The sequence below is a fragment of the Amphiprion ocellaris genome, chromosome 22 (genome assembly GCF_022539595.1).
Source record: "Amphiprion ocellaris isolate individual 3 ecotype Okinawa chromosome 22, ASM2253959v1, whole genome shotgun sequence".
Classification (NCBI taxonomy): Eukaryota; Metazoa; Chordata; class Actinopteri; family Pomacentridae; genus Amphiprion; species Amphiprion ocellaris.
In genome coordinates this window covers 28,748,566-28,768,749 of record NC_072787.1, presented here as the reverse complement: position 1 = coordinate 28,768,749, position 20,184 = coordinate 28,748,566, and the positions used below count along the sequence as shown (strand labels likewise).

At 41.9% G+C, this 20,184-nt stretch overlaps 1 protein-coding gene across 11 annotated transcripts in view; it reads right to left on the bottom strand.

Annotated features, from left to right (window-relative positions):
* Positions 1-20,184, bottom strand: part of LOC111570975 (receptor-type tyrosine-protein phosphatase mu-like) — a 138,383-nt gene that overhangs the window by 14,987 nt on the left and 103,212 nt on the right. For 5 of the 11 annotated variants that reach the window (XM_055007155.1, XM_055007158.1, XM_055007162.1 and 2 more), the window contains 6 exons: positions 17,921-17,995; positions 16,557-16,583; positions 14,339-14,350; positions 12,032-12,222; positions 2,773-2,860; positions 771-847 (listed from right to left, as the gene is read on the bottom strand). In XM_055007155.1, the coding sequence (XP_054863130.1) occupies positions 771-847; positions 2,773-2,860; positions 12,032-12,222; positions 14,339-14,350; positions 16,557-16,583; positions 17,921-17,995 (470 nt within the window). The remainder of the gene's footprint in view (positions 1-770; positions 848-2,772; positions 2,861-12,031; positions 12,223-14,338; positions 14,351-16,556; positions 16,584-17,920; positions 17,996-20,184) is intronic. The other 6 variants (XM_055007156.1, XM_055007160.1, XM_055007165.1 and 3 more) reach the window with 2 other exon arrangements.

Genomic DNA, 20,184 nt, shown 5'->3' with positions numbered 1-20,184 from the left:
TCTCCAGTTGTCGGTAGGTCTAGTCTAGAATTTTCTACAGTGTCGGTAGGTCTACTCCAGAACTTTCTCCAGGGGACGTTTTTTTCCCCCTGCTTCCAGTCTTTAAGTTTAGTCTCACTTAGAACATTCCAGGTTCTTGAAGTTCATAGAGGTGGGTCCAGATTTATCACTTTTTAATGGACTTTTCCAGAACTTCATCAGTCCAGCAGATAGAACCATGACATTTAGGAGGAGAAACATCTGAGTTCTGGTAGAAACTGAAACCAGAGCAGTTTAAATCCATCCAGGTGTCACAGTCTGAACACTGGATCTGATTTCTGTTCATTTTCTCTATCATCAGTATTATGGGATGTATCCTAGTGATCATCAGTATTATGGGATGTATCCTAGTGAGGTCATCAGTTTTATGGGATGTATCCTAGTGTGGTCATCAGTATTATGGGATGTATCCTAGTGTGAACAGTTTAGTCCTAGAAACAATCATTGGTTCCTGGATGTGGTTCTGGTTCTGATAATTCATCAGAGGAACCTTTAGAAGGTCATTGAGGGTGAACTGTAATGTTGGTAGGTGGTTGGTCAGAACAGAAACCAGGACCATCTGGAGACAGGATTCACTCTGGGTCTAATTAGTGTTTAAGCTATAGACGGGCCTCACAGCGACAGCATCCTCTCACTTTGTTGACAGAGTCAACAACGCTAACTGATGTCCGCCGTCACCATGGAAACACAGTCGACCTTTCAAGGAGAGTAAACTCCTGGGTGATACTCACATCCACGTAGTTGGCGTTGATGTAGTCGGAGTCGCTGTCTCCGTCCTGAGGCTGCAGACGCACACGAGAGTGATCGTCTTACACACACACACACACACACACACACACACACACACACACACACACACACAGTGTTCGTCAGATGGCTAATTTCTTCTGAATAAAACATCTAATAGCAACTAAACTAATAACTACATAATTAGTTGATGAGTCTGTAACACACAGAGGGCAGTGTGTGTGTGTTGTGTGTGTGTGTGTGTGTGTGTGTGTGTGTGTGTGTGTGTGTGTGTGTGTGTGTGTGTGTGTGTGTGTGTGTGTGTGTGTGAGAAAAACGGATTTGATTAAAATTAGGGCTGGGAGTTAAAGCGTTAATTTTGATTAATTACAGCGAAAATAACGCGTTAAAAATAATAACGCAATTAATTGCACCCTCCTCAGTTCCCTCATTTCTGGTACACCGGTAACTCTGATGAACACTCCAGCCCAGTAGGTGGCGGTAATGAACCTATAGTCTGTTTGTAGCCATGAAGAAGAAGCACAGGAAGTACTGAGTGAAGTCAGGCTCTGGTGAACAGTGAAGGAAGATGAGATTGAGCTTGTTGGACAGAAATTTTCCTTTTAAAAATCTTCCTGATGGCAGCTTGGATAAAAGCCTGGTTGTGTGCAAATTGTACAACAAAGAGTTTTCTGATCACTGCGTCACTTCAAGCCGACGGTATCACCTCAATGTAAAACATGTTGCTGTTAGCACCAGAGCTAACGTTAGCTACGAGTCATGCTAACGGCTAACGGTGTAGCCATCCCATAATAGACCACTTTTCTAGACAGTGCTTGAGTTTACAGAAAGTCTTAAAATGTTGAATAAAATCGCTATAATTGCACTTAGATTTGCAGTAATCTGTGAATGTAGCAGACAGATGAAAAATGCAGATAAATAGAAATGAAACATTTTTGTGGTTTAAGTTTTTACTCCGTCGAGGCTCTGCCTCCTTGGAGGAGGAATAACCTAAACAACAAAAATATCTCTTTTAATAACTTAATTATAAAATTTTTGTTTATAAAAAATTACATAAATAAAAATTGATATTCCTATAAAAAGAACCATCAAAATTCCACCATTTATCAGACCCAGAAAAGATGAAAACAGAATGAATCTCTGGATTTTCAACTTTCTGAAGCTCCTTGAACTACTTATGCTGATTTTATGTGCCACACAGTGGAAAAAACAACTAAATTCAGGCTTTAAGTCATCAAAATCACTTTTTTCTATATGTCCCATTTTCCTTTTTTAAAATAAATTTTAAATTATAAACACGTATATATCTATTCATTGATTCAACTGTCAACCACAATTTTATTTGAATTGAAAAACTTCACTTATTGTGTCAAATATTGCTATTTGACAAAACTGCAATTAATTGCGATTAATTAATTACAAAGCCTGTAATTAATTAGATTGATTTTTAAATCACGTCCCACCACTAATTAAAATACTAACAATCCCATTAAATCAAAAATAAACATAAAAATTAAATCAAAGATACTAAGAAAGAATGAAGTGAGATCAGCCCTTATCAGCAGATGGTTCCTCTGGATCCAGATGTTCTGGACTTATCAGGAGTCCACAGAAGCACCAGCTGGACAAGACTTCAGCCTTAGAACACAAGGAACAGGAAGGAACAGCTCCCAGAATCCTTCTCATAGCAGCTTAGTGACGGTGAAAGTTACTGTGAGCTAAAGTGGCTTCATTGAATGAGAATGGACTCCAACGATAACTGTCTGGGTTATGTAGGGTTAGGTTAGATCTAAAGAAGCACCGCTGGACTGGGGTTAGGTTAGTTTAGGGTTGGGTTAGGGTTAGTTAGGTTAGGGTTAGGTTAGAACACTCGAAGAACATGAATGTAATTTTCAAGGTTCTGAGCTGGAACACTTTGAGATCCACTCCTGTTCCTTGCTGTCCTGTTTTCTACCAGACTGAAGCTGAGAACCAGGCGGTACATACAGGCGATGATGTTGCCGTAGCGGTTCTTCATGCGGTTCTCGTCCTTTTTGGCCGAATCCCACGGAGCCGACTGTCCCTCAAAGAAGCTCTGAAAAGAACCAAAGGTTTGATTTGAAGCAGAACCAGAGCGAAGAACCACACTGAGAGACTTCATCAAGAGCTTAGAGTTAGATTCTGAACCCACACAGAACCCACAGAACTTAAAGAACCCACACAGAACCCACAGAAACTAAAGAACCAAAAGAACCCACATGGAACCCACAGAACCTAAAGAACCAACACGGAACCCACAGAACCTAAAGAACACACAGAATCTAAAGAACTCACACAGAACCCACAGAACCTAAAGAACACACAGAAACAAAACAACACACAGAACCAAAATAACCCGCATGGAACCCACAGAACCTAAAGAATCCACGGAACCTAAACAATACAGAGAACCTAAAGAACCCACAGAAGCTAAAGAACTCACAGAAACTAAAGAACCCACAGAACCTGAACATTATACAGAACCTAAAGAACCCACACGGAACCCACAGAAGCTAAAGAGCCCACATGGAACCCACAGAAACTAAAGAACCCACAGAAGCTAAAGTACCCACACGGAACACACAGAAGCTAAAGAACCTCAAGAACACACAAAAACTAAACAACATACAGAACCTGAAGAACCCACACAATCTATAGAATCCACAGAACCTGAAGAACCCACAGAACCCCAGCCTCAGAGATGATTGGGTCCAGTTCCAGGAGGGAGGTTCTAAAGGAGTTCTGCTATTTCAACAGTTTTTAAGGTGGAACTTTTACCAGCAACTGAAACACTTTGAGAGTATTTCTACTTCTTTCTGTATTCTTTGTGTGTATTTCTACTTCTTTCTGTGTTCTTTGTGTGCGGTTCTCTGCCTTTTTGTGGTTCTTTCATGATTTGTTGTGTGTTCATCTTTGTGACTGTCTTGCATCTTGTGGATGATTTTGTGACTTTAGGTTTTAATTTAGTATTTTTCGTGAGTTTGTGTTTTCTGGGTGTTTCTTTGGACACGTTGCAGTAATTTAAATTAGTTATTTTATGTCAGTTGAAATGGAATCAGCATGTCTTTGTGTTTTATTAAAAATGCCTCGATGAAGTTTTTTTTTGCCTCTGATGATTGTTTCATATTTTCCCAATCGATCCATTTTCCAGATAAAACACTGGAAGGATTCATGTGTTCTCAGTCCAGAGGAACTGCGAGACGGCGGAATATTTCTGGAAGGATTCAGAAAAAACTGCATTTCTCCCTCCAGTCTGTTCCTTCATGTTCCTGAAGTGGAACCTTGCAGTAAAGCTCCAGTAGAACCCTGTCTAGATGTAGTACTAGAGGGTAAATGTATTATTGGAGGATTTTTAATCCATTACTGATAATGATGCAGAATATTGATGGCTTTATTCTAAACTAGCATCCTGTTACAGATTGTTCTCTTCCACAGAATGTTAATCAAGGATCCGTTAAAGAACGTCAGGATCTGATCATCATCAGATTGGATCAGAACATCTAGTACAATCTGTCTGTCTATTTGTCTGTCTGTCTTTGATCCAGGCTTCCTGGTCGCTCATTAAAATGCCTGCAGACAGATGTGTGTGACAGCCATCTAACAGCTTCAGACATCCATCAAACTAAGAGGTGAACAATGTCTCTCTCTCTCTCTCTCTCACACACACACACACACACACACACACACACACACACACACACACACACACACACACACACACCCCGCCCTCATGACTGACAGCAAGAACCAAAGAGCAAAAAATATAAAGATAAAAGAATTGGAGGAAGGAATGAACTAATGACTGCTGGCAGCATGCAGTGTGTGTGTGTGTGTGTGTGTGTGTGTGTGTGTGTGTGTGTGTGTGTGTGTGTGTGTGTGTGTGTGTGTGTGTGTGTGTGTGTGTGCTTCAGGGCTTTTCACTGCTGCTTATTTCAGATGCTAATGCTAAGGCTAACTGCAGAAGTCTCAGTAACACTGAAGCTGTGAAATACAACCACATGAATAGGGAACAACTAACCAGAACCTCCAGAACCTCCTCAGAACATCTGGTTCTTCATCTGCAGTAACTTTATTAAAGATCAGAGTTCTACATTCAGACTGGGAATATTTCCAGAGTTCCAGGTCCTTGAAGTCCATAGAGGAGAAAGTCCACTGTAGAAAGTTCTAGAATAGACCTACCGACTGGACAGTTGTCAGTAGGTCTACTCTAGAACTTTCTCCAGTTGTCGGTAGGTCTACTCTAGAACTTTCTACAGTTGTCGGTAGGTCTACTCTAGAACTTTCTACAGTTGTCTCAGTGTAAAGTAGTTCCTCAAGGTGAAGGATCTTCAGATGACGTTTGGTTTTTGTCTTCTTTGACCAGAGAATGTAAAACACATGTTCTGTTGGGGCCTGTGGATCATCAGTAAAACCCACTGAGAAAGTTCTGCAGAACTCTGCTAATGTTTTCAGTGGGACATTTAAAGACATCCAGAATGTGCTTCTTAAAGGCAGGATTATGTTCTTTAAAGACGTTCTTAAAATGTTTGGTGAAACTGTGCTTCCATTTGAACTAGTTTTGGACAAAGCTTTGATATTTTCTATACTAGCTGCCACTCCAGTAAAAAAGGCAGGATAAAGTTCTGTAAAGACGTTCTTAAAGTGTTTGGTGATACCATTGTTCTACTGTTGTCTCCTAACATGTTTCATGTTAGCTAATGTTGGGGGAACGTTCCTGCTGGGTGGGTTCCCAGTGTTCTCCTGATGTTCTGTAGGAGGTCAGGAACCTAACATGTTTAATGTTAGCTAATGTAACTAATTCTTCACAGTGATGCTGTGAAAGAACCATTAATAGTTCCACAAAGAACCTTTTACTGAAAGGTTCTTTAAAGAACCCCCCAAAGGTGCCTGAAAGAACCATCCAAAATGGTTCCCTTGGGCATCAAAGATGGCACTCCAAGCAACTATTGCATTTGTTTGGGGTTCCAGACTGTTATTCAGACAGAACAACATGTTCTAAGATACCAGACTAGACTTCTGAAAGTGTGGAGAACATTTCTCTGTTTTTGATCTTTTATCGACCAAATGATTCATCCGGAATAAAATCATGTTCAGCTGCAGAAACTTTAAAGAACCACAGAAGTAGCTGAAGAACCGTTCTCTAAATAAAGAGGTTCTTCAGTTGGTGATGGAGCTTTGAAGAACCAGAGAGCTTTCTGAAGAACCCCGATGTTTCTGAGGTGCCCCAGCACTGAATTCGAATGTGTTTTAAACTACTATTAATTAAAAGACCATCAGTAATATTTCCTAGTTTAAACAGGAACATCTGCTGGTTAGAACTATTCCAATGTTTTTATCATCCTCCATTAACTACAGAACACCTGGTTCCTAAACCTTCTAGATCAGTTTTAGCAGCTACACATTTATCAGTTAATCTGTCTGTTGGGAATCATAGCTTTGACAAATCTAGAACACAAAGCTAACAAAGTATTTTTTTCTTCCCACTGATTAGAAGAGATTTTAGAACTCTGTAAATAATCAGACGTTTCGATTTGAAATTCAGGCGCCACAGTAGAAACTCAGTCACCTTTAATTACTGAGACTTAAAACGTTGGTTTCTCTGGAGAACACCTCAAAGGTTCTGCTGGCTTCAGGACTCACACTGTCCAGGTCCTGGTTCCACTTGGTTCTAGTGGAGAAGCTCTGGTGTGATGTTGTTCTCTGGATGTTCTCCTGCTGGAATGTTCCTCTTCTTCATCTGGTCAGCCAGGATTCTGGTTCCTCCTCAGACCTTCATGCTGCTTCTAGAAATGTCTTCAACACCTTCTGACCTCATGCAGCCCCAGATTATCACACTCCCACCTCCGTGCTTCACTGTCAGGACTCTGCATCCACTGTGGTAGTCCTGGTCAGGTTCTCACCAAACATCTGGACTCCATCTGAGCCCAACTCATTGATCTTCATCTGACCAAAGAATGTTCTCCAGCATCCATCAGGCTTCTTCTCATGTTCTTCAGCAAATTTTCATCTGGAAGTTTAGTTCTGAGCAGCAACCAGGTTTAGTTCTGGTCCTCCGTCCATAGAGGTTGATGTTCTGAAGGTTCCTTCACACTGTCTGAGCTTCACACTAACTCTGGTTTCCATGGAGAACCCCTGAGCCAAGTCTGAAGCAGCTGCCGTCTGTTTTTACAGCTGGATGGAGGAAGTAGTTCACTGTCTGTGGAGTCATTTTAGGAGCTCTGATTAGTGGAACTCTGACTCCTTCTATACCTCCTGATTAGTGGAACTATGACTCCTTCGAGACCTCCTGATTAGTGGAACTATGACTCCTTCTAGACCTCCTGATCAGTGGTACTATGACTTCTTCTAGACCTCCTGATTAGTGCAACTATGACTCCTTCTAGACCTCCTAATTCCTGCTGACTCCGTGCTTCACTGGTTTTTAGTTGCTCACTGATCTTCCTGGATCTTTTTTCCATCTTTGTCGAGCCTCTCAGTCAGATGTTTCTCTTCCTCTGTTCAGTTCTTTTCCATGTGGAGCCATGATGCAGACATAGATAGACCCAGTCCATAAGTCCAGGACTGAGAAGGTTAGTTTTAGAACCATGTTCATCAGTTAGACTGGATGAAATCTCAGCTGGACTCTGATTCTTTGAGTTTCTACTTAGGAGCTGAATTTTACTTTCAGTCTTTGTAAAGAACTTTTTATTGTTTCTTTGCAGTTCATCTTAAAAGTAATCTGATTACTATAGGGTGATACAATGGTATCAGACAGAGATGTTTTTATATTTCCAAAGATGGTTACCATGGAGACAGGCATGTGAGTCTAATACATGACAGGCATGAACTGGGTGAATCTGAGCGACATTCAGCTACGTGCTAATGGGTGTGTGTTGCTACCATCAAGTGTAATCTAGTTGACAAGAACACAGGACGTTAACAATCTGAAAACCAAGAAGGCGTCTTACCTCGTTAAGCTGTCCAATCAGATTAATTAGTAAACGAGAAGCATGGAGGGGATCAGGGAGACAACAAGCATCAGTGTGGCACTCAGCTGGACTCAACGGCAGCACTTCTTTTCAAACATTAGTAATCAATGACTGCTTATCATCAAGTTAAACCACAATAAAGAACTAACTCTTTTCTGACATATATTAACAAATCTTGAAGTTTAGAATGAAAATTCTGAGCATTATTCTGACATCAAACTGACTTCATGGTGTTTGTTAAACACATCAAGTGTGTTGGACTCAAAGGAAGCAGCATGAAAATTCATTTCCAGAGTATAATTAAAGCCTAACGCAGCACACAGTTCACAAACCCAAAGATAAAGGCAAACATTTCAGTTGGTCAGTGAGTCTGTTTCCATCGACACCAGCATCACCAATCTGAGGCTCGTGGAGAGAACCAGGAGAGAATAAGGAACTACACAGGAGTCCTTCGGTTTACGGATCCTTCAAAAACTTGGTGCTAATTAAAGATGGAAAAGATGCTGTTCTTCATGAATAAACTCCAGAGAAGCTGCTCAGAGGATGGACGGACAAACTGCTTCTTTAAGAAACTCTTCTAAACTTCTTCAGATCATCTGCACACCAAACGTTCTGTTTGGACGTTTTCTGATTTTTATTTGCACAAATCAGCTCATCAAGACAAAAACCAGCAGATTCATTAATGAAGAACGTAGCTGTTAGTTCCACTTCTGAGCTGAAACCTCTGGAAAAATAAAGGTGCTAACTAGAACCCTTTTAGTTCCATGAAGAATGTCTTAGAAAGAGGTTATTTGAAGAACAATTACTTCTTTAAGGAACCTCCAATGAATCAAAAAACCATTAAAACTGGTTCCTTTAGACACCATAAATGGTTCCCCAAGACTTCAGCAAAAAAGGGTTCTCTAATAAACTTTTTTCAAAATAGCTTTTTCTGAGTCATTCTGGATCAAATCAAAGCTCCTGGATCAATGAGATGAATCCAGCCTGGACCAGAAGCTGGAGATCCATCCAGCATGGAGAGCAGAAATACTCATCATCCCATCAGTCTGAAGCAACAGCAGCGGGGAGAGAGAATATTTTCAGATCTGAGCATCTCCGGACTTGATTTGCTGCTTTTCTTTGTCAAAGTTTGTGAACGCCTTAAACTCTGCAGCTTCTGAGGAAGTTTGTTCTCTGAGAAATGATGGAAACACTCAAACTCTGTGGACTTCAAGAAATACCTGTTTGACTCCTGATACTGGTGATACTGGTGAGCATGGGAACACACTGGGAGAGACTCCTGTTGGTGTGTGTGACCAGTTTGGAAACGCTGTTGTTATTTAACAGACAGAAACATAGGAAGAATTCTGCACTGCTAACTTTCTGCAAATGGAGGGTGAAAACACTCCAAGTGTGTGTGTGTGTGTGTGTACTCAGTATGCATAATGGATTAGCCCTGAGGGCAGCCGCTAGCAGGCAACCAGACCTGAACACACAGACACACACACAGACACACAGACACACACACACACACACACACACACACACACACACACACACACACACACACACACACACACACATATATATATATACAGAAGCCATTCCCTGTTTTGGCCCATTAGCTGGGGGGAAGATCTATAATGTATGTGTGTGTGTGTGTGTGTTTTAGTGTGTGTGTGTGTTCAGGTAAGTAACATCCATTAGTAAGTTTCTCGTGATGAAAATGGGTAAACATGTGGAGTGCGCACACACACACTAAAACACACACACTCTGCACAGAAACTCCCCAGCTGCTGCTGTTAGTGAACATTATCGGTTTGTTTACTGTCTTCTTCCTTCTGCTGCTGCTGAAATGACAAGTCGATTATCTGAACAACCAAAAAGTGATGCAAACAACCAAATTTAAATGCAAACAACTGCAAAAACACACAGAACGATCAAAATGAGACACAAGACAACCAAAAAACTATGAAACAACAAAATGCAACGGAAAATAACCAAAGTGAAATGCAAACGGCAACAAAAAGACAAAACAACTAAAATGTGACACGAGGCCACACAAAGTCACAAAACAACCAAAAAATGACACAAAAACAACCAAAATTTAATTTAATTTAATCCACAGCTTCAAAAAGATGCAACTAAACAACTAAACTTTAATGTAAAATAAGACACAAAAGAACCAACAATAGGTAAAAAACTACCAAAATAAGACACAAAACGACCAACAATAGGTATAAAACAACCAAAATAAGACACAAAACGACCAACAATAGGTATAAAACAACCAAAATGCGATGCAGGACCATCAGTGCTTGTAGTGCAGTCTTATCTTCATTGTGTTCGATCTCATAACGTTGAAGGAACGTGCTGGAGATTTAATCCTCTCTACACACTAAACTACAGCAGATTATATTTCTTTACCAACCAGACTTCCTGTCAGACACACATCAACACACCTGGATAGAAACTGATCGGCCAGTTCATGGGGAGTTTAAAAAGAGAAAACCTGGATATTTACTGACAAATTATTCAAAAGCTAGATATTAACACACCTAAATGCAACATAATAAATATAAGAATCATATCACATATCATAATCAATTATTTCTGATTATTCCTGAAGTGTCCATGATTATTCCTGATTATTCTGTAAATGTCAGTGATTATTCCAAAAGTGTCAGTGATTATTCCTGATTATTTCTGATTATTCCTGAAGTGTCAGTGATTATTCCTGAAATGTCAGTGATTATTCCTGATTATTCCTGTTTATTCTGTAAATGTCAGTGACTATTCCTGATTATTCCTGAAGTGTCAGTGATTATCCATCCATCCATCCATCCATTATCTATACACCGCTTAATCCTCACTAGGGTCATGGGGGGGCTGGAGTCTATCCCAGCTGACTCAGGTGAAGGCAGGGGACACCCTAGACAGGTCACCAGTCTGTCGCAGGGCCATGTCAGTGATTATTCCTGCTTATTCTGTAAATGTCAGTAACTATTCCTGATTATTCCTGAAGTGTCAGTGATTATTCCTGATTATTCCGTGTCAGTGATTATTTCTGATTATTCTGTAAATGTCAGTGATTATTCCTGATTATTCCTGAAGTGTTAGTGATTATTACTGATTATTCCGTAAGAGTCAGCGATTATTCCTGATTATTCCGTAGGTGTCAGTGATTATTCCTGATTATTCCTGATTATTCCTGAGTTGTCAGTAGTTATTCCTGATTATTCCTGAGGTATCAGTGGTTATTCAGGATATCTGGAGATTTGAGACCTTCATTGTATTTGGGTTCCGTTGATAGAAAGATGTAGAACTTAAAGCTGCTCCAGAACCCTGCAGCGACTCCTCACTGACCATTAATGATGGATTATTCAGGTTCTTGATGACAGAGAACCTCATATAGGTGTACCATGAAACACCTGGATAGAACCATACTAGAACATCAAACACCTGGATAGAACCACACTAGAGCATCAAACACCTGGATAGAACCACACTAGAACATGGAACACTTGGATAGAACCACACTAGAACATCAAACACCTGGATAGAACCACATTAGCATCAAACACCTGGATAGAACCACACTAGAAAATGGAACACTTGGATAGAACCACACTAGAAAATGGAACACTTGGATAGAACCACACTAGAACATCAAAGACCTGGATAGAACCACACTAGAACATCAAACACCTCGATAGAACCACACTGGAACATCAAACATCTGGACAGAACCACACTAGAGCATCAAACACCTGGATAGAACCACACTAGAACATCAAAAATCTGGATAGAACCACACTAGAACCTCAAACACCTGGATGGAACCACACTAGAGCATCACATACCTGGCTAGAACCACACTAGAACATCAAACACTTGGATAGAACCACACTAGAACATCAAAAATCTGGATAGAACCACACTAGAACATCAAAAATCTGGATAGAACCACACTAGAACATCAGACACCTGGATAGAACCACACTAGAACATCAAAAATCTGGATAGAACCACACTAGAACATCAAACACCTGGATAGAACCACACTAGAACATCAAACACCTGAATAGAACCACACTAGAACATCAAACACCTGGATAGAACCACACTAGTGTCAAACATATTGGTGGCCTTCATGAATTAAGATGTTGGGTTCTGCAGTGGAACCTGAAAGGAACCATTGGGGTGTGATCCTGTAAACGTTCTCCTGAACTCCAGAGCTCCTGTACCTGTGGCCCTGCCCCTCCAGGTGTGTGACTCACCTCGTACTCCTCCTTGAAGCCGTAGCCTTCGGCACACTTCATCTGGGTGATGTGCTGCAGCAGGTCGGCCACCCGGATGGCCGGGTGCAGCTGCCCTGTCTGGTAGGGCAGCGCCTCCCGCTCAGACTCCCGCTGCTTGTAGTGGGACTGGACCAGGCTACTGGTTTCACTGGTCATGGTGTGGCTGTCATCTGGAGGAGGACAAACCACAGATTAGAGCAGGACAGATGGACAAACGCAGCAGGATGTTGGACTGGGCCCAGATCTGTGAACAGAACCGGACCGTCCACACGGTTCTAGTCTTTCAGCCAGCTATCGACTCGGAACCTCATTCTGTTCCAGTCCGGTTCAGAGATCCAGTTCAGAGATCCAGTTCAGAGATCTGGTTGGTTGGTTCTGACAGGCCACACATGTTAGTCGTTCTACTGAACACTGGACAATAAAAGTTCTCACTGGAAACAAAATGGTTCCCTGAAGAACCTGCTTGTGCTAAAGTCCTGATGGTCCATAAAGAACTTTAGCGAAAGCAGGTTCTTTCAGAAACCGTGTCTGAGATAATTCTTTGTGGAACCCACCTGCATTCTGAAAAATCAAGGTGCTAAATAGAACCAGAAATGGTTCTTCACAGTGATGCACAAAAAAGAAACATTTTTAGCTCCACAAAGAACATTTTAGTGAGAGATTCTTCAAGGGATCATTTCTTTAAATGATTCTTTAAAGAACCTCCAAAGGTGTCCAACAGAACCATCAAGAAATGGTTCCTTTAGCCACCCTAAATGATTCCCTAGAGAACGTTAGCAAAAATAGGTTCTTCAAGGGACTTATTGATAGGAGTTATTGATAGGAGTTATTGATAGAAGTCATTGATAGGAGTCATTGATAGGAGTCATTGATAGAAGTTATTGATAGAAATTATTGATAGAAGTTATTGATAGGAGTCATTGATAGAAGTTATTGATAGAATTTATTGATAGAAGCCATTGATAGGAGTCATTGATAGAAGTTATTGATAGAAGCCATTGATAGGAGTCGTTGACAGGAGTCATTGATAGGAGTCATTGATAGAAGTTATTGATAGAAGTTATTGATAGAAGTTATTGATAGAAGTTATTGATAGGACTTATTGATAGGACTGATGGATACGGTGGCCCTGGGTGCTCAAAACACTACAGCTTTAGAAAACACGTGAAAATGTAAATGGCAGAGGTTCTGTGTACTGTTGTGTTTTTAGAGTTGAAGTTGTTCTGTGTTCTGTTGATGCAATAGAAACACCAGATCAATAATCCCGAATAGCACAATCCGTTCTGTTCTCAGTAAAAGGACCAATAACATTCACAGCTGTAACCATGACAACACAGATGAATGGCACACACATCACGTGACAGTAGATCACATGACTGGAGAGAGGATGATGATTGGTGTCTTTTCACACTGCTGCTAGAATCAGTCATTCTCAGTCCAAGGAGCTGGTCCTGGTCCAGTCCACCATGGTACCGGTACTGGTCCTGGTCCAGTCCACCATGGTCCTGGTACTGGTCCAGCATGGTACTGGTTCTGGTCCAGTCCACCATGGTACTGGTCCAGTCCATCATGGTACTGGTCCTGGTCCAGTCCATCATGGTACTGGTCCAGTCCACTATGGTACTGGTCCTGGTCCAGTCCATCATGGTACTGGTACTGGTCAGGTCCACCATGGTAGTGGTCCAGTCAACCATGGATCTGGACCTGGTTCAGCCCAGCTTGGTACTGGTCCAGATTTACTGGTCTGGATGTGGTCCAGGTTTCTTGCAGCTACAGTGTGAAAAGAGCAGAGCTCAGAGTCCTGAACAGAACAAACCTGTGCGGTAAACTGGACTTTGTCTGGGGAGAACCCGGGAGAACCCAGGAGAACCCGTCCAGGACTCTGCTGAGAACACTTCAGAAACACTCGGCGGACAGACTTTCCACTACGCTCTCTAATTCTGCTCTTATTGGCTAGCCTGGGGCTGACTGACCAATCAGAAACTCTTTCCCAAACAGCCTGACCAGTCATGGTGGGGAGATGGCGTCTGATGAGGTGATGGATCGTGATTGGACAGATGAAACAACCACTGTGGCACAAATCAATCATAGAGAGAGAGACGGACAGAGCTGATTGGTTCGGGGTGGAATGGTGGGAGGAGTCGGTGTTGTGATGTCACAGTTTCACAGGGGGTAAAGAATGAGGCGCTAACTGATGATATCACAGCAGGTGGAGGGCGTGGCTCCATGCGCGGTGGTGACATACACCCCCCCAACATGGCCACCGTTACCATAGTTACCACTTACCATTAATGGGCACTTTAGAGACAGATAGAAGAGAAGAGAGGAGACAGGGGTCAGAACAACGTCACCGCTAACACAGCTAGCAAGAAGCTAACACACTAGCTAGCAGCTAGGCTAACCTAGCTCACCTGGCTAACTGTACCTGAGGTTAGGACAGGTCAGCTCGTCTGAGAGATGTTTACCTTTAGCTTCTCCTGCCTTCACGTAGCTTAGCTAGCCTAGCAGCACAGCTAGCCTAGCAGCATAGCTAGCCTAGCAGCAGCATCGCTAGCTGGAACTGTAGCATCAGAGAGGGTCTGGTTGGAGCTTTTTAATTCTCCAGGATTTCATCGACTGTTGGTCTCTAAACACCTGAACCGAGTAGAGCTGCTGGACGTTTCCACCAAAGGTTCCCTCCACTCTCTGTTCTCTGTGGTTCCACTGTTTCTAAATAAATTCCCTATTTTATTCCATTTGTTGATGTGACAACAGAAGCAGACATTGTCAGCAGAATTCCTCAGATGTCTGAATTTGGTCCTTCATCTACTGATCAGTGGACTTCTGCTACCAGAGAAACACACGAACCTGAATAAACTCTCGTTCAGGAAGGTTCTGCCAACCCCAGTAGAACCTTCAGAACACATGAGGTGTCTTCCTCCTGCAGGAACCCAGCTGAGGTCTTCCAGCCGTTCTGCTTCAACCCATGGGTTCCTGCAGTGGAACGGCCCTAGAGATGTTCTACAGGGTCAGTTGTTCCTGTGGTCCAATCTAAACAACCTTTGAGTTCCCACAGTGGAAAATGGCATTCAGAGAGGTTCTACGTGGAACTGAAAGAGGTTCTACAGGGATGGTTCCTGCTAAACTTTGTGGTTCCTGCAGGTGATCAGGAACGATCTTGGATCCACAGAAAACTTTAAAATTGCATTTGACCGTGGCCAGACCGCTGTGACATCATAGATGGGCGTGGCCAATACGTCGAGATATAATAGGTGGGCGTGGTCAGCACGTCGAGATGTCATGTGTGGGCGTGGCCAGTACACTACGACACAATGGATGGGCGTGGCCAATACACTATGACACCGTATGTGGGCGTGGCTACAGACTGTCGTTGAGCTTCTTGTTGAAAATGGACTGTGGTTGCTAACGGCAGCGGATGGGGTAATTACTGGTTGCTAACGGCAGTGAATGGGGTAAATACTGGTTGCTAACGTCAGTGGATGGGGTAAATACTGGTTACTAATGGGGTGGGGTAAATAGTGGTTGCTAGTGGGGGTGGGGTAAATACTGGTTGCTAATGGCAGCGGATGGGGTAAATACTGGTTGCTAATGGCAGCGGATGGGGTAAATACTGGTTGCTAATGGGGGTGGGGTAAATACTGGTTGCTAATGGCAGCGGATGGGGTAAATATTGGTTGCTAATGGGGGTGGGGTAAATACTGGTTGCTAATGGGGGTGGGGTAAATACTGGTTGCTAATGGGGGTGGGGTAAATACTGCAGTTTGAAGAGCCCAGGTACTCTGGTTTGGGTTTCTGCTGCCACTGACTGCTCTGCTGAAGGATTCAGTCTAGGATAGCGTGTTCCACGAGGATAGCGTGTTGTGTCCATGCAGAGGTTGGAGGACAGACGTGACGTCAACACGACACGCAGGATGTTGTGGATGTGGGGATGGAGTGAAGCCCACCGTTGTTTTTAAAAAACTCACAGAAACAGGGTAAGAACCAAAACCAAACGAAAATCAAAACAAGAAACAACAAATGCTTTAATTACACTGAAAAATGCAAACAAAACTGTTAATAAATAATAGTAAATATATTTTAAAAAAAGAAATAAAAATGGTAAACTTACTGTTTTAAATACAAACGGAACGTTTGCAGTAAAATAATTTAAAAAATTAAAACGGGAAAAAAACGACCAACAACAGAAAACTTAAAGCAATATGGTTAGAACAACAAAAAATAACTCTACCAGGGTAACAAAATACACCTAGTAAATAGAATCATAAACGATGGAGGAAAAACTATTAAAAAGTTAAATCAAAAAATTTAACAATAAAAAAAATAAATCAAAGCAGCCGAACAACAAGCAAGCAAGGATGGATGGAAGCCAGAAGATCACTCGCTCTCCTTTCACCTGTCTGTCTCTCCCCTGTCTCACCTGTCTGTCTACCTGTCTGTCTGTCTCTCTACACGTACATGCCAGTTTTTCTGTCCTACACAGGAAGGAAAGGAAAAAGAGTCTCACCCAGAATGGCCGTCGGAACGAAGGGATCTGAAACCAGGAGGCAGCAGCAGAGAAAGAGACAGATAGACAGACAGGGAATAGTCAAAAGAAGAGAAGAAGAAGAAGCGTCAGGTTTGGATCAGCCAATGGGAACGTGATCATGTGATTTCGGGTCACCAATCAGCAGAGCCAGATGTGTTGCTATGAACCAAAAGCCTGATATTCACACCCGGAACCAGTGGGAGGTTAGTTCAGGTGGACAACCCTGAAGGACAGTCAGAGAACGGTCTGCTGCACCTCAGACACTTTGGACCAATGAACTCTGAAACTCTTCATCGGTTTATTTTTATTTCATCAACCATAACCCTGTGATTGGCTCAGCTGCTGTAGGACCATGAAAGGAGTGCTGTGATTGGTTGTGAGGGCCTCTATCAACCACTAAACCTTCTCCATCAGTGGTGCAGGTAAAGACAGTACTGTTTATATTTACATCCACGGTATGTCTGTGATCCTCAGAGCTTCAGGAACAAGCAGCTCTACATCTCTTTTAGGTTCTTAAAGATGTTCTACCTTCATCCAGGATTACTCCTCAGATTGAGCGTCCTGCTCTCAGATGTTTAGTATCTCCTGCTGGACTCACATGACTTGGGTTCTTGATGTTTGTGACACTTCCTAGTGACTACAGATGTAAATAGTCAGGGAACTTGCACTGTAAATACCTGATAATTGGTGTAGTAGAACGTCTGTTTAGAGACAGAGAATGTTTGAGTTTATAGGAAGCTGCATCTCTAAACCTCAGAAACACAGAGATGCTGATTGAAAGTAAAAGAGTTTCTTCAAATTGTTACCAAGGAAAAACTATTCTAGTTCCACAAAAAATATTTTAGCAAGAGGTTCTTGAAAGAGGCATGTCTACAAACAGTTTTTAAAGAACCACAAACATGGTTCCACTACACACCTTATGGCACAAAAATGTGCTCAAAGAACCATCTCCAAAATAAGGACAATCTTTAGTTTGGTGGGGCTTTGAACAACCAGAGAACTTTCTAAAGAACTAGTGAAGAACCATTATTTTTCTGAGAAAACTTCACCACTTACGAGGTTCTTCTAATGCATCCTTGACATCCCTCTCCATGAACACCCTGAGGGGCTTTAAGATCAGAATGTCTGAAACACACCACCAGGCAACTAGAACAAGAGAGGCCACTTGGATGAAGGTGGAAGATACCAGAAGGTTTCAGGATCTATCGCCTGAGATACAGACTGATGCTGTTGCTTGAATTTGCCTTCTAGGACCAAGAAAGAGTTTTTTTGTTGGGTCTTCAGATGTGTGAGTCTGGTTTTAGTGTGAATCAGTGAGAAGCATGCAGATGGAGTGTTGGTACCTGGGTAGTAGGAGTTGGGGACGGTGGTGCTGATGGTGTTGGTCTTCAGGGTGAAGGACGACGGAGATGACACAGCTGGACAGAAAAAGGACAAACACAACCTTCAGGTTTCCTCCACACATTGATACAAAGATCAGAAAGTGTTCCAAGTTAGTTTTGGTGTTTCCTGCATGCTGTGGGTCAAACAGCTTCCTGTTAGGAACTTCCAGATGGTCCTCAAACTACTCATCTGGGATGATCCATCAGAACCATTCACCAAATGTGAGCTGAAAATCTGACATGCTGTCAAAATTACTTTACATGTCTCTAACAGTTCGTTCAAAATAAGACGTGACCAACAGGGAAACATCCAGAGAGATTCAGGTTGAACTGCAGGCAGTGTTCCTCAGAGAGACTAAAATAAACACAGCAGAAACAGAGAACAGAGGAACAGGCTGTTGGAGATCCATCCAGCATGGAGGAACATCTTCTACAGATGATGAGCAGAGTAGAGAGGAAACATGGAGATAGAAAAACATCTACGGGATGAGGAGACGGCAATAACACAAAGAGACACAAAACAACACAAAGAAGAAAACAAGAATAATGAGACAAAAACAACAAAATCCAAGTCAACCAAGACACAAAACAGAAAATAGAACTGTCACAATGAGCGGCTTTAAATGTTTGTAAAGTAAAGAAATTAAACTTTTTTCTTAGTTTCTTTGGTTTCCATCACTCTGAGTGCCAGAACATCTCTGGGTTCTCTGTAGCCCTTCATCTGGTTCCACAGAGCTGCAGGACTTTAGAACCACAGTGAGTTAGAATGAGACTGCTGTAGCTCAGGGGGTTAATGACAGGAAGTCTGGTGTCCATGATGGCTCTTCTGCTTGTTGTGTTCTAGAGGAGAATGCAGGTATCAATCTGTTCTATTCACCCGTCAGAGGATTCACTAATTAGTCAAGACAGAAAAACTGCAGCAGCTTTCAGTCAGTGCTGGAAATCCTTTCACAATAAAATGCAGAATATTTGCTTTGAGTTTCCAGATCTGCTGATCTTTTAAATCACTGGAGCCTGAAGATGTCTGTGAGCAGCTTCTTTAAAGCAAACATTCACTGATAAGCCGTTATTTTATCATGAACAGATAGAACCAGTCAGCTCAGAACTCCTCACAAACAGCAAGTCACTGAAATAGAATTCTGACTGAAGGCAGCAGAGAGAAGAAAGAATAAAATAAAGAAATGAGCAGTCAGTCTGAAAAGCTCAGCTTGAGGGAAGGTCGACTCCTCCGTCCTCTAACCTCCCTCATCCCTCCCTCATCCCTCCCTCATCCGGCTGCTGCCTCTGGCTCCATCATTCCATCACTCGGTGATAAAACATTCGGTCATTTCACCTGCAGCCACTGGCAGCGCCTCTTTCCTTCCTGAACATTAAAGGGAAGAAGATGGACGTCCTTCTCAGAGGAGACATTATTAATTCATCAGTGTTGTTTACAGCAGACGGTCCATCTGTCTCTCATCCACTTTTAAAGATTGATGGACATCTTCTGGCTTCACTCTGATCTTCTTTTGTCACTTTGGCTTCTGCCAATTCACCTCAAAATCTTCAACAGATCCAGGATTAGGGCCAATCCCTAACCCTAATCTCAACCCCTAACCCCAACAGATCCAGGCTTAGGGCTAATTTTAACCTCAACCCCAAGATGTAAAATGACTAAAATGGGACACAAAGGAACCAACATTAAAAGCAAACAACCACAAAACGGTGTCAGACCACCAGAATGTGACGTAAAAGAGCCACAAAAATAAATAAAATACTCAAAATGTGACTCAATATAACCACAAAAATATATAAAATACTCAAAATGTGACTCAATATAACCATAAAAAGATGCAACACCTATAGGTAAAGTTGTACTGAAGGAAGATAACTATCTGGTTAAAATTCTTCTCACGGCTGGCAGGAAGGCCATAACAAGAAACTGGCGTGCTTCAGACCCACCTAGACATCAACAATGGTTAGATAAAGTACAGGAAATATATGTGATGGAAAAAATGACATATTGTCTAAGAATTAAAAAAGATGATTTTGATCGAAAATGGAGTAAATGGAATAGGTTTGCAGGCAAGGACACCAGCATTTGAATGACATTTTTGTTTTATAATGGAATACTGTAATGTCGACTGTAACTGCCCCCCATTGGTGATGAGCTGATCCCATACTTGTTTGTTTTGTTCATGTATATGTGTGAAAAGGAAATAAAAAACTAAAGTGAAAAAAAAGAT